Raw genomic sequence first — 12,015 nt, 5'->3', positions numbered from 1 at the left:
GAGATTTTACTTTAATGATGTGTAAGAGCAGCTGAAAACTAATATTCATACAAATTTTCGCCCCCAACGGGTTCTTGGTTTTGTGATAAACTACGCTTGAATTTCTAAGCTTTTGCGTGACGCGGAATTTACATGACGGCCCAGAGAGCTGTCATGATGGTTAAAAAGGTGACTTATTTCGGGGAACTTGGGTATCTGAACAGTTCAAGTCTTACAAAAAGTATTATTTTAATGTTTTAGAGTTCCCCGAGGGATAAATTCACGCTTTTGCAGCAAAACTCAGTGACAGATGTTTCTGTTGGTTTCCGGCCGCCATGTTGGTGCCCATACGGATGGGCACCAGCATGGCATCTCCATACAAATCTCTATAAATTCGGGAAAAAAATTTCTCCGCATATTTCGCACAAGAAAAATTGGTGTGACCAGAATTTTGGCGAGAGCCTTTGCATATTTACCTTCTTTCATTTCCCAGATTCTGGACTTCATCTTTTGACCGGTTTTGATGTCAGTTATTTTGATCTGTTTTGAACTGCGTGACACTGAAAACCAGCAATACAATATGACTTTCTTCTAACTTTACTTCAATCCGGGAGTCTCAGTTAGTCATTGTGGATTTGCGTTTTCTCAGTCATTGCTTACCCTCCTACACGGACTTTCAATTGGGTTGTCACCCACTCCTCCCGGAAACTGGCGACGACCCCACCCCCTCCCCCCCCCCAAAAAAAAAACAACAAACAAACAAACAAACGTCTGCGTTAAAGGCTGTACTTTATCGTATTCAAGCCAACTGCACGATGTTTTGGTTACGGATGGGTCTCAATTTTTCGTCTTTAATTAGGAAGTCAAGGGAGCCGCCAAGATAGCTTATCACGAGCCGATGGCCCAAGCTTTAGATGCCGCTTTCAAACAGGTTTTTCAAGATAAAACGCAAAGCCAGATCAGAATAATTGATGCAGGTGCCGGAACAGGACTTGCTGGTGTGGAACTTTTCGAACTCGGCTACACGAATATTGATGCTCTTGATATTTCACAAGAAATGTTGAACGAAGCAAAAAAGAAGGATATTTACAAGAAGCTTATCTGCGCCCCACTCACTGAAAAGCGGATTCCCGAAATACAAACAGGAGAATATCATGCCTTGATCAGTACTGGTGCACTTGTTATTGCGCATGTTCAACCTGAGGCTCTCGGAGAGATGACACGCATGGTAAAGCCTGGTAAGATTAATTTGAGTTATGTGTTATATCCTAATGTACACTGTGCATGTAACCTTTTCTGTTTTAACAAATTCCTGTAACTTTAATGTGCGCTCAGAATGCGAACCGTGGTTCTGCTTCGCTGCCAATGGTTATACTGCATAACGTCTCAGTAGCCGATGCACACTACTGGTAGCGGAAGCTCGAGCCAAGTATCCCCGACAAGCACCCCCGACATTTTTGCATGGGAGTCCCCACTGGCTTCATATAAAAGAACAGCTCTCCTACGTTGGCAGATTCTACTCCCCATAGCATCCACTTATGGCACGTTGCCCTTGCTGTACGTAAAGTAAATCACTAAACTGTTTTTGTCACTAAACCTGTTTTTCTTCAAGCCTTTTTTTTTTTAAGACGTTCACTCAGACTTTTCACGATACCTTACAGTAAATCTTCAGTTTATTTTAAAAAAACAAAAAACAACAACAACAACAACAACAACCAAACGAACCAAGAAAACATACAAAAGAGTTGAAAAGACAGAAACAGCAATAACATGCAAAATCTGTTGTTTTGCTATGATTTGGGTAATTTCCAATTCAAAATGCAGTCGTGTCACTTGTCAATTGCGTAGATAGGTGTCTAGGAACGTGCATGTTGACGTATGTTTCCGCGTGAAATTTTTATCTCACTTTACAGGAGGTCTTTTGTGTTTTACAATGCGCGATGTTGATGTGGCGGAATATGAAGAAAAGATGCTGGAGCTAGAGAAGGCAGGAAGATGGCAATCTTTTTCTAAGGAGGTGATACCATTTTCCGACAACGAAGATCTACCTCAAGAGACTAACAGACTAATTTTCAGAGTATTGAAGAATTAAATTCTTTACAGAATCAAGGTTATTGTCATTGTTGTATGAGGAACTTCCCACTTGTTAGTAACCACACTAGGATCTTCCGAAGTTGAAAAATGATCAGTCGAAGGAGATGAAGAGGGATAGTGGAGATTTTGACGTAAATACTGACGTTGTAAAACCCCAGGCAAATTGGATCCCAGGCTCCCTCGCCGTTGTCTCCCTCAACGACAAGGGAGGCAAAGGAGAGATAGCGTGGGATCGAGACTGGACGCCACGTTGAATTTCAGTTTACAAGGGGATCAGAAAAGAGCACATGTGGATAACAGTGGGTGCTTTACATTATGCCCGACCGACCGGTCAGAGACCAGTGGGTTACACGAGGGAAAATGGAACGACATTTTTCGATCAAACCGGATCAACTAAGAGGAATGACCCTTGCCGTTTGTTATTCCTTTCCGAATTCCTTACATAAGTGAAATCTACGGAGGAAAAGTAGAGCAATATTAATAAACCAGTTGTCAAAATGGAACGAAAAATGTCCGACCGGTCAAAGTGAACCACCTTTTCCTCTTTAGCAGCTTGCACCCCTTGTGTAGTTTTTTAAGAGTAGCTAAAACGTTGAGAGTGCGTTCAACCGAACGAAACAGGCGCGAGGTTAGCAGCTTCACTAATTGCTGTAGACGATAGCAGGGCAAGAAAGCTTATTGAGTAAGTCGTGAAGCATTGCAATGTCCTATTTTTCATGCAATCTTCGTTCAGCGCTTTTGCCCGCGTATGAAGAAGGAAATTACTACACTGATATAGGGTGACAGGTGCGTCTTACGAACAGTGAGAAATCGAAGACGCCATTTCTCAAAGTCTCGCAGCACTTTGCAAGTATTGTTCACATAGTTCTTTCCCGTGGTGCATTAAAGCCATTGTGCACTTGGAATATTTACGACAAACATAACAAATGTGCATTCGCTGATATATGATCAAAGGAAGCGTAAAAGATATAGTGACATTGATAAGCTGGTCTGGTCGTCGTAGTGTCAAAACTCAAGACTTAAACTTTCGAATGCGGGTTTGGTCAATTGGTGAGTAATCGTCGAAGTTGTTTATTTTGTTTGAGAAGCTGGAGCTCGCGGTACGAGATCTACAAGTTCATGAAAGAAACGATATTTTTATTATTCTTGGATGTCTTCATGGAAGGTTACGTTTTGTGAATAAATCACTGAATTTGCTGAATGTGAAAACAATTGTGCTCACCGCAAGCTATATTTTATTTAATTTTTTTTTTCCTTACTGATCATACACGTTCAGCTTGAATACATTGTGAAGTGGTTCTTAGCCTTGTACCGCATTCCTTTGCCCTTTCTTTTCTTCAAGCATAAAATAACAAGCTTATTTTATGAGGAGGTTTAATGGGTCAGTAAATAATTTATCTGACTTCATGAACTTCCTGGTTCAACAGACTAGTATTGTATTTCAAGCAATCAAATTCATCACGTTAGTTAGCACGAGCTTGAGCTAAAACCAAAACAAAATAAAATGACCAAAAGTGCATGTACCTAAACATCCCAAAATACACATACTAACTTAAAGCCCTCTTAAGGTGGCTGGCTCTAAACAGTGTCGGCACTTTTCTCAAGACATATTTTGTTGGGTCATTGCAACCACTCTTTATCAATTGATGCTACGATCATGCTATCAAAGTCCTGTCCAGTCATTGATGAACATTTTGCTATCATTTTCGTGACACAATGGGTTACCATAGCAACAGTATGATCTGCTAAAAACACTATTATAGCTTTAAGGGTTTATAACTCAAAAACGACACGGTGAATTTTTTTTATATATGTATCATTTAATTTCGATTAGCACGATAAGAAATCTGTAAATAGGGTTCAGTGCCACCTTAGATTTTCAAAACTTTAATGTGGCTAGTGCTCTGAACCTCATGGACAGATTTTTGATCTATAAAACTTTGCCAAAAGTTGCGTCTAAAGCCAAAAAAAATAATATCCAACTCAGGCATGAAAAATACGTATTCTTTTGAAAAAAGAGTGTGTTATTCGGCTTCTCTTTTTTATTTTTAGAATGCCATACCAAGAAGGCTTTTCTCAGGTCTTTGGCGACCGATTAACTCATTTTTCGCATGGAACAACAAAAGAACAAATTAAACATACTTATGACAACTGGGCGAGTGTGTATGACAAGGTAACAGAATAGTTTAATCTCACTGTCTATGTGCATGACTTTATGCAAGAGAGTTAAATAATCAAACTGAACTTAAAGATGTGACTTTATTATATAGATACTCTGTTTAACTGGAAAATACATCATTTGTAAAATTCAAATGAAACTACATCTGGGACCCGAGGTCCTGACTAGCGAAGATATTGATGACATCATTTCCAATTTTTTCACGCTTGTTTGTGCAAAATGTCAGAGAAAATGGCAAGCGATAGACTACACTCTATATAATAAAAAAAAAAAAGAAAAGAAAACTGCGAGGTGGCTTGAAGATATGAATTTTATTTTCTAGTGTTACTAAAAATACTGTTTACCGCTTGCAAATAAAACTTGTCTTTGCTCGTGTCCTCTACACCATGTATGTATTGCTCGTCAGACGATGTGTATTACCCATTCCTAGATGCTGGCTCTTTACCGAATTATTGTGCGTTTCTTGGAGCAGATAATATAAAACCTTGATTCTAGTATACATGAACCTGGCATACGAACTGCACATTTGCAGTGTTGTAATTGTTCGTGGATGTAAGATAGAGCTGATTTTATTTAGGAGGTCGTTCAGGACGCTAGCAGTGTTTACCACAAGCCACTACCTGAATGTCTGAATGAAGCAATCAATCAGGTTCTTCCGCAGAAACCGAAAGATGAAATCAAAATCATTGATGTTGCATCCGGAACGGGGTTGATGGCAGTCGAGCTTCAAAGACTCGGCTACACCGCCCTGTGCGCTCTCGATATCTCAGACGGAATGTTGAATGAAGCCAAAAAGAAAAACGTGTACAAGAAGTTCATCTGCGCCGCTCTGACCGATCAGGAAATTCCCGAGATTCAAACAGGAGAGTTTGATGCTCTGATTTGTGGTGGTGCGATGTTCAAGGGACATATTCACTCGTCTGCGTTAACTGAGATGGTTAGGATTGTTAAAACATGTAAGTCTGCTCTCGGCATAATGAGAGTGTTTTCCAGTCGACACTTATATTTACTATATGCAGCCTCACTTAGTACCATGAGCCGGAAATCAATCATCCATTGAAACCGAGTGGTGACTTGCGTCCAAAAATGTCTTTTTAATTCAGCATAGCGAAAAATAAAATATACCTTTTTTTGTTCGTTACCCTAATATCCTTGGGAGAGGGTAACTTGGGTTACATATTTGTCGTTGAACTAGCGTGAGGTGCGACGTATTGGCGCAATCATGGCATACGCTGGTCAACCAACCTCTGTTCGGGAAAGGAGCCCGCGAGCACCCTCGGGACTGACAGCACGCGAGAGCTCGAGAGCGGTGGCAACCCAGCGGATCTAAAAAAAAAAAAGCCAGATCTGAATAGGGTAAAGAGTTTAAAGACTCGAGCACGTAATGTAAAGAAAAATATAAATTAATTTAAAATATTCGTTATTTAATTCTTTTTTTTTTTTTTTTTTTTCTGTAGGTGGTCTACTTTGTTTTAATATTCGCGACAGTAGAGCAGATGACTTCAAAGGAAAGATTCTAGAATTGGAGAATGTAGGCATATGGGAAAATGTCTGCAAAAAGATGGTGCCTTACTTCGATAGAGATGAGCTGCCAAGAGAAACTTCAGCGTTTGTTTATAAAATTCTGATGAAATAACCAGAGGCGGACATACCGTAGATGAACGAAACAAAAGCGTCGATTCCATATCGGTTTCCGTGAAATTAATTCACATTAACGAAAATAAAAGCACACTTGCATAGCTGGAACGTTGATCAAGCGTTTCATTGAAATTGAGGTTGAAATAACTAACTACAATTTAACACACATGCAAGTAAATGTGAAACAGACATAGTGAGAGAATAATATGTATTTTAAAATTTTAGTCATGCATCATCGTGGAGACTTCGACCTATGACAAGGAAAGCTCGACAATTAAGTCACCACTCCAGAGTGATGGGCTCCTGTCCAGAGATATGAGTAGGACAATTTTGGAGAAATATTGTACCAAGTCAGTAAATAATAAAGGGGGCGTTTAATTTACCATCAAACTGTCTTGCAGTTAATATGATCTCACAAGATTTGTTAGGAAAGGTGAAAAAATGGAAAAGAAAAGACTGCAAATCAAGGCAAAGCAAAGAAAACGTAAGGAGAGGAGACAAAGGGAAGATAAGAGGAAAAAGAAAACCAAAAATCATACTTGACCCGTGCTGCACTCTCAGCTACCTTTTTTTTTTTGTTTGTTTTTTTTTCAATATACGTACTGGAATACTGGAGCTTTTTATTTGTAATTAGAAATATTTCGTAGGTGCGTTTGGATATTTGGTTTCGCTGGTTCAACAGCTTTTGAGTACTAATACAGCTCTCAAAAACTGACGTCGAAGGCTGCGGTAAACAGAGGCTTACATCTCTAGCCAGGTTCAGTTTCATCATTGTTATCAAGCCTGTCATGTCTTACATCGTTTACCAATCGCACACACCCGAAAAGCCAAATATTTGTTGTAACTGACTAGCTGTCAATTTTAACAGAATCCAACTTTGTATAAATTCAACTCGAAAGTCATTCCCTTCAACAACATAGCGCACTCAGCACGTCTTTGAGTTTATGAAAATTGATTAATTTAAAACTGAACGTTTAAAATTACTGCTGGACTCCTCACAAAATTAAATTTGATTTAACAGGGGAATATTAACTTCAGCAAAGTACATACAATTTGAAATGCTTTAATAATAATTTCTTTTGTTTTTTTGAGCGTCATAGCGCAAACCTTAACCTCTTTTGACATGCATGCTTTAGAGCCGTGACCACAATCAATGTTATCGAATCGAATTGAATCTTTTTTTTTAGCTGCAGGAAGAGATCTCTTTCGCAGTACAAACAGAAAGTACACTGTCAAACGCTTTGTTTTGTTTTGTAATTGAAGAGATTTTACCGGCACGTCTAATTGCACTTATGACATACAAACTATGTTATTAAAGATCTGTCTCCATTGTTGAATCAGGGCAGATGTCTTGCTGTAATTGAAATTTCACAATCCTTGAAGCTAAGAGCAAAGTCGCCGTCAACAAGTTCATTCTCTACAGTACGATTGCGTCTGAAAAGGATCCCTGAAATTAAGCGGAAGAGAAGAGTATTAGCTGAGCTGCTCGGAAATTATAATCTCTCTTGAAAGCATCATTGCTGAGAAAGTTCTTTATGGCGACTTCATGGTTTTACATCCTTGGCTGGTTCCCCAGCGTTTTAGCAATCCTTGGAAATACTATGGTCGTGCTTGTTATCTTATCCAGGACACGATTACACATCCTGCCAAACTGGTTTGTCCTGTCGCTCGCAGTGGCTGATTTCGCTGTCGGTGTTACCTGTTTTCCGACAATCTTCCTTTGTAGAAAACTTGTCCTTTGCGAAAGTAACTGGGGCTATGACATAGCCGTGCTGGCGATATACTCTTCTGTTACTAACTTGTGTGCTATGACAGTTGATCGCTATATCGCCATTATCAAGCCTCTGAGGTATGTTACGTGGATGACTTCGCGTCGAGCAGCTTCCCTCATGGCGTTATCTTGGAGTATTCCCATTGCTCTCGACTTTATTCCAACAATATGCGCGAGGTTAGGAAAATGCGAAATGCAAAACACAACTCTCATCTTTAGCAAAATGTTTTTATTGGAGATCCTTCCTTGTTTGTTCCTGCTGATAGCTACGATTCAAATAATCATAACTGCCAGAAGGCATCGCTGGCAAACTGCTCGTCTCCATGCTCAGCTGCGATTTAATCAAGTCAGTCACCGACAACCAAGAGATTTTTCATCTGCTAGAGTCATCATAACAGTAGTGATCGTTTTCCTTGCTTGCTACTGTGTAGAGCTGTACAGCGTTATTCGTTTCCTTGTCAACTCCTCGATTCCAGCGCTGGAAGTTGTTAACGTCATTGTTTTGCTGGTACTGGTTAATTCGGCCGCCAACCCGATAGCTTATGCTTTGTTCAAAAGAGACATTCGAAGGGAACTCAAAACCTTGTGCAGACCATTTAGACGCGCAGCTTTAAGACATAACAAAGTCACTCCGGTTTAAACATGTGAGACGATGTAGGTGTTGCAAGTGCCTTTTCCCGCGCAAAGAAGCCATGGTAGAAGAGAAGCAAAGTGACAGCATGAGTACAGGCCTTCACTGATTACGCTAATTGAAAACTGTGTCGAACTAGGTGTAATAGAAAGCTGCTATGATCTCAGCTCAAAGTGAAATTAAGTGGGGTGGTACGAAATTCTACCTGTATTTCTGTGGAACATGGTATGAATTTTGGCGCAGACTGCAAGTCACGTGTTACTACTGTTTTTAATCTACCATGAAGCCACGAGTCTGTTCACAGTCTTTTCTTACTTGTTACGAGTTATATTTCTTTAAGCGCACAAACGATGCGAGGGCGTAGCGCGAGAGTTGCCGCGAAGCGGGTGCAACAAAATTAAACAACCTTAAACGTCTGTGTACTTCTCTGAAAAAAAAAAAAAACGCTTTTAGTCTCCTCCCCCATGTCATCACCTTGTCATTGTCACCTCCGTCCTCGCTCCCTTAATTAAATCAAGCAACATCTGAAGGGATCAAAATACAAGACAACAACTGCACGACCGTGTACGGTGTCACACGTGTGTTGGAGTATGTCTTCTAAGAATTATTTTAACTTGGAAAAAAGCAAACGAGAGGAGAAAACGGAACCATCTGACTTCTGTAAGCTAGAAAGATAAGAAAATGGCGGAATATTTGGATTACAAACAGGTTCTTAGAGACAATCCAAAAGATGAAATCAAATAAGAGATGCTGGAGCAGGCACAGGGAATGTTAGAGTCGAACTTAGTAAACTCGGCTACACTAACCTGCATGCTCTAGATATTTCAAAAGAAATGTTAGATGAAGCGAAGAAGAAAAATTTGTATAAGAAGGTCATCTGCGCCGCTTTGAATGACCAGCGGATTCCCGAGATTGAAACAGGAGAGTTTGACGCGTTGATTTGCTGTGGTACGCTGGTGCAGGGGCATGCGCACTCCAATGCTTTTGTGGAGATGGTCAAAATTAATACGTTTTCCTGGCTCAGATTTAAGTGCCACTATGATCAAATTCTCGATACCCATTTCTTTTTTTTTTTTTTTTTTTTTTCATTTTCGTACACAATAGGTCTTACCTAGATATCTTGGCAAATTTCAATCCATTAAGAACATTAGAACTCATGTTTTTTGGACCTTTATTTCCGAGAATTTACGGTCGCCATCAATTTTTGTTGTTCCAAGTCCTGGTTGAGAATTGCAGAAAATGACGTCATTTTCTCAAAAATACCACACGGGCTGAAATTATAATAACAATTAGTACAGCAATTCACATAAAGAATAACAAAAACTTTGGCTTATATATTCGTGCAATTTTTCACATAAATTGTTATTATAATTTCAACCCTAGAGGTATTTTTGAGAAAAATGACATCATTTTCTCAAATTCTCAACTAAGACTTGGAACAAGGAAAATTAATGGCGGCCATAAATCATCGGAAATAAAGGTCCAAAAACCGCCAGTTCTAATGCTCGTAATAGATTAAAATTTGGCAAGATATCTAGGAAAGACCAATTGTGTACGAAAATGTGAAAAAATGGATATCGAGAATATCATCATAATGGCACTTTAATTAAGTGCAAAACAAAGTGAGGTCGCAACGGAACCCAACCCCTTATCATCGATGTCTCATTTTACCATCTCTGCACTCGCACTCCTCCACCCGATCTGCACACAGCTAACCCTGCTGAAAGACTGAACAAGTTTTGGTGTGAAAAGTGTTATTTTTCCAACTGTCAACCCAAAAAACGTTATCTTGTACAAGTGTCGATACCTTTGTTGGATTCGTCATATTCGGAAAGGAGCAGTATTGAATTACAGGAAAATTAGGGAAAAAAAAAAAAGGAAACGCAGACGGAATGGTTAATCCCTTTCCATTTATAGTCAATTGGATCAGAAAATCAAGCTGTAATTCTCAGTGATTCTTTTATTATTTTTCTTTATATTCCGCAGATGGTGTTCTCTGTTTTAACATACCAGTCACTGGAGGCAGCGTGGCTGAGTGGTTTAGGGCGCTGGTGTTGTAATCCGGGGGTCCCAGGTTCAAGGCCTCCACCCTACCACTAGCGGGATTTGTTTCTCGGTAGTCCCGACTTCAAATCCTCGGTCACGCTGCCAGTTGGGATTTTTAACTGTGTTACGTTTATTTGAAATATTTGTTTCCTTTGTTTCAGTGGCATGCCTGTAAACTAGCTAAGCTTAGTGCTTGTATAGCTTAATGCATGACCACTGTAAATAAGATTTATATTTTTTACATTTACTGAACTCGATGAATACCAGAAAATGTGATGTTGGATGAAGATGTTGGAACTTGAGAAAGCGGGCAGGTGGAGTTCATTCTCCAAAACGAGATTGCCTTATTTCACAGCCGATGACATGCCTAAGGAAACTTCAGCGTTCGTGTACAAAGTTTTCAGACATTATCAGTTAATAAGTTTAGAGAGACATGAAAACACTTCTTTTTTGTAGCTCTTCCGTAGATTTGAGCTTTTCTAATTGAAATAAACGTATAGTAAAAACAAACTGTTTATTTGTGCTCTGTGTAATTAGGAAATGACTAATATATTTACCTTGCAAACACACTCACAGAGTGATTCGCGACTGTTTTGATCTGTTTCGAGCTTTACGTTGAATCTTGCACGTTGTGAATATGAGAGAAAAGCACTGGGTTAACTGGATAGGAACTGATTCTCTTTCGTGTATACTGCAAACCTCAGTTGAGAACGCATGAAGATGTCTCTGTGTGGAATTGTAAAATAACTGAGCTAGTGAGCGCGCTCTTATTAGTCGATAGCTGTGTTTAGATGATAGTGTGTAAACACTGTTGTGACGTTTTAGATTCGCGCGTATTTTTGAGAATTATTTTATAAAAGCAATAGAGCACTTTTTCCGTGTTTACATGGCCTCATCTAAACACTCGGAGGGTTGGGAGAATTCTCGAAAGTTATGCAAACCCGAGACGTAGTTGAGGGTTTGCATAACTGTCTCGAATTTCCCAACCCTCCTCGTGTTTAGAATTTAGATGAGCCTATGTAAACACGGAAAAAGTGCTCTATTGCTTGACTGTAATACGGAATAACGCGTACTTAACTATTGTCACCGGTCATTAAACTACTGTCACTTTATTTTATATTGACGAAATATAAGTACTTATATAACAGAACGTCAAAGTTCCTGCAGAATATCGGTTTGTATCGATTGTGGAAAACAATCGATAGTCATTAGTGATTGCTATAGATTGATATCGATTAAGTATTTGGTGCCAATTTCCTTCGGCAGGCCGGGGTGTGTGTATATTACGCAAATTATGTTTCTTCTTCTTCTTCTTCTTCTTCTTCTTCTTCGTCTGTGTTGTTATAAGCAAAACGGCTGGCTTACCAAACTGACAAGGGGGCTTTGCCTACCGTTAGTGTAAGACAGAGACTGTGGACTAATCGACGTAAGTGTCTGCACTCCGGTTAGCATGGATGTCGCCCAGGTTAGCCTGGATAATGCTTCGGTCAGTTTACGGTTAGCTCTCTATGATGGAAATGGTGACACGATTGAGTGGAAAAGTCTGCAATCCGCATTTTACCCTCAGTCTGAATTTTACCCGCAGTCCGCAGTCCGCAGTCCGCAGTCCGCAGTCCGCAGTCCGCAGTCCGCAGTCCGCAGTCCGCAGTCCGCAGTCCGCAGTCCGCAGTCCGCAGT

At 39.8% G+C, this 12,015-nt stretch overlaps 3 protein-coding genes and 1 pseudogene across 5 annotated transcripts in view; all 4 read left to right on the top strand.

Moving 5' to 3' along the window:
* Positions 1 to 2,088, top strand: part of LOC110058564 (methyltransferase-like protein 27) — a 5,277-nt gene extending 3,189 nt beyond the window's left edge. For all 3 annotated transcript variants that reach the window (XM_089285106.1, XM_089285107.1, XM_020765215.2), the window contains 2 exons: positions 839 to 1,217; positions 1,893 to 2,088. In XM_089285106.1, the coding sequence (XP_089141232.1) occupies positions 839 to 1,217; positions 1,893 to 2,071 (558 nt within the window). In that variant the 3' untranslated portion in view covers positions 2,072 to 2,088. The remainder of the gene's footprint in view (positions 1 to 838; positions 1,218 to 1,892) is intronic.
* Positions 2,089 to 4,126: 2,038 nt separating this feature from the next.
* LOC110058565 (methyltransferase-like protein 27) lies at positions 4,127 to 5,888 on the top strand. The gene is made up of 3 exons (XM_020765216.2): positions 4,127 to 4,246; positions 4,830 to 5,208; positions 5,710 to 5,888. The coding sequence occupies exons 1-3, from the start codon at positions 4,127 to 4,129 to the stop codon at positions 5,886 to 5,888; spliced, it is 678 nt and encodes a 225-aa protein (XP_020620875.2).
* A 1,111-nt stretch (positions 5,889 to 6,999) lies between these two features.
* LOC110058563 (octopamine receptor beta-2R-like) lies at positions 7,000 to 8,302 on the top strand. Its single transcript, XM_020765214.2, has one exon. It carries the CDS (start codon positions 7,426 to 7,428, stop codon positions 8,299 to 8,301), a length of 876 nt encoding a protein of 291 aa, XP_020620873.2. The 5' UTR covers positions 7,000 to 7,425; the 3' UTR covers position 8,302.
* A 671-nt stretch (positions 8,303 to 8,973) lies between these two features.
* On the top strand, positions 8,974 to 10,837 carry LOC149115714 (methyltransferase-like protein 27; annotated as a pseudogene).
* The last annotated feature ends 1,178 nt before the right edge of the window (positions 10,838 to 12,015 follow it).

Source organism: Orbicella faveolata, unplaced genomic scaffold (genome assembly GCF_042242905.1).
Source record: "Orbicella faveolata isolate gen_17 unplaced genomic scaffold, um_ofav_v1 contig_13, whole genome shotgun sequence".
Classification (NCBI taxonomy): domain Eukaryota; kingdom Metazoa; phylum Cnidaria; class Anthozoa; order Scleractinia; family Merulinidae; genus Orbicella; species Orbicella faveolata.
Note: the sequence above shows the minus strand (reverse complement) of the source record. Positions and strands in the feature narration are given on the sequence as shown.

Coding starts and splice junctions, on each gene's coding strand:
- LOC110058565 (XM_020765216.2), top strand. CDS start 4,127: ATGCCATACCAAGAAGGCTTTTCTCAGGTCTTTGGCGACCGATTAACT. Junction 4,247..4,829: donor GGGCGAGTGTGTATGACAAG/GTAACAGAATAG, acceptor GATTTTATTTAG/GAGGTCGTTCAGGACGCTAG. Junction 5,209..5,709: donor GGTTAGGATTGTTAAAACAT/GTAAGTCTGCTC, acceptor TTTTTTCTGTAG/GTGGTCTACTTTGTTTTAAT.
- LOC110058563 (XM_020765214.2), top strand. CDS start 7,426: ATGGCGACTTCATGGTTTTACATCCTTGGCTGGTTCCCCAGCGTTTTA.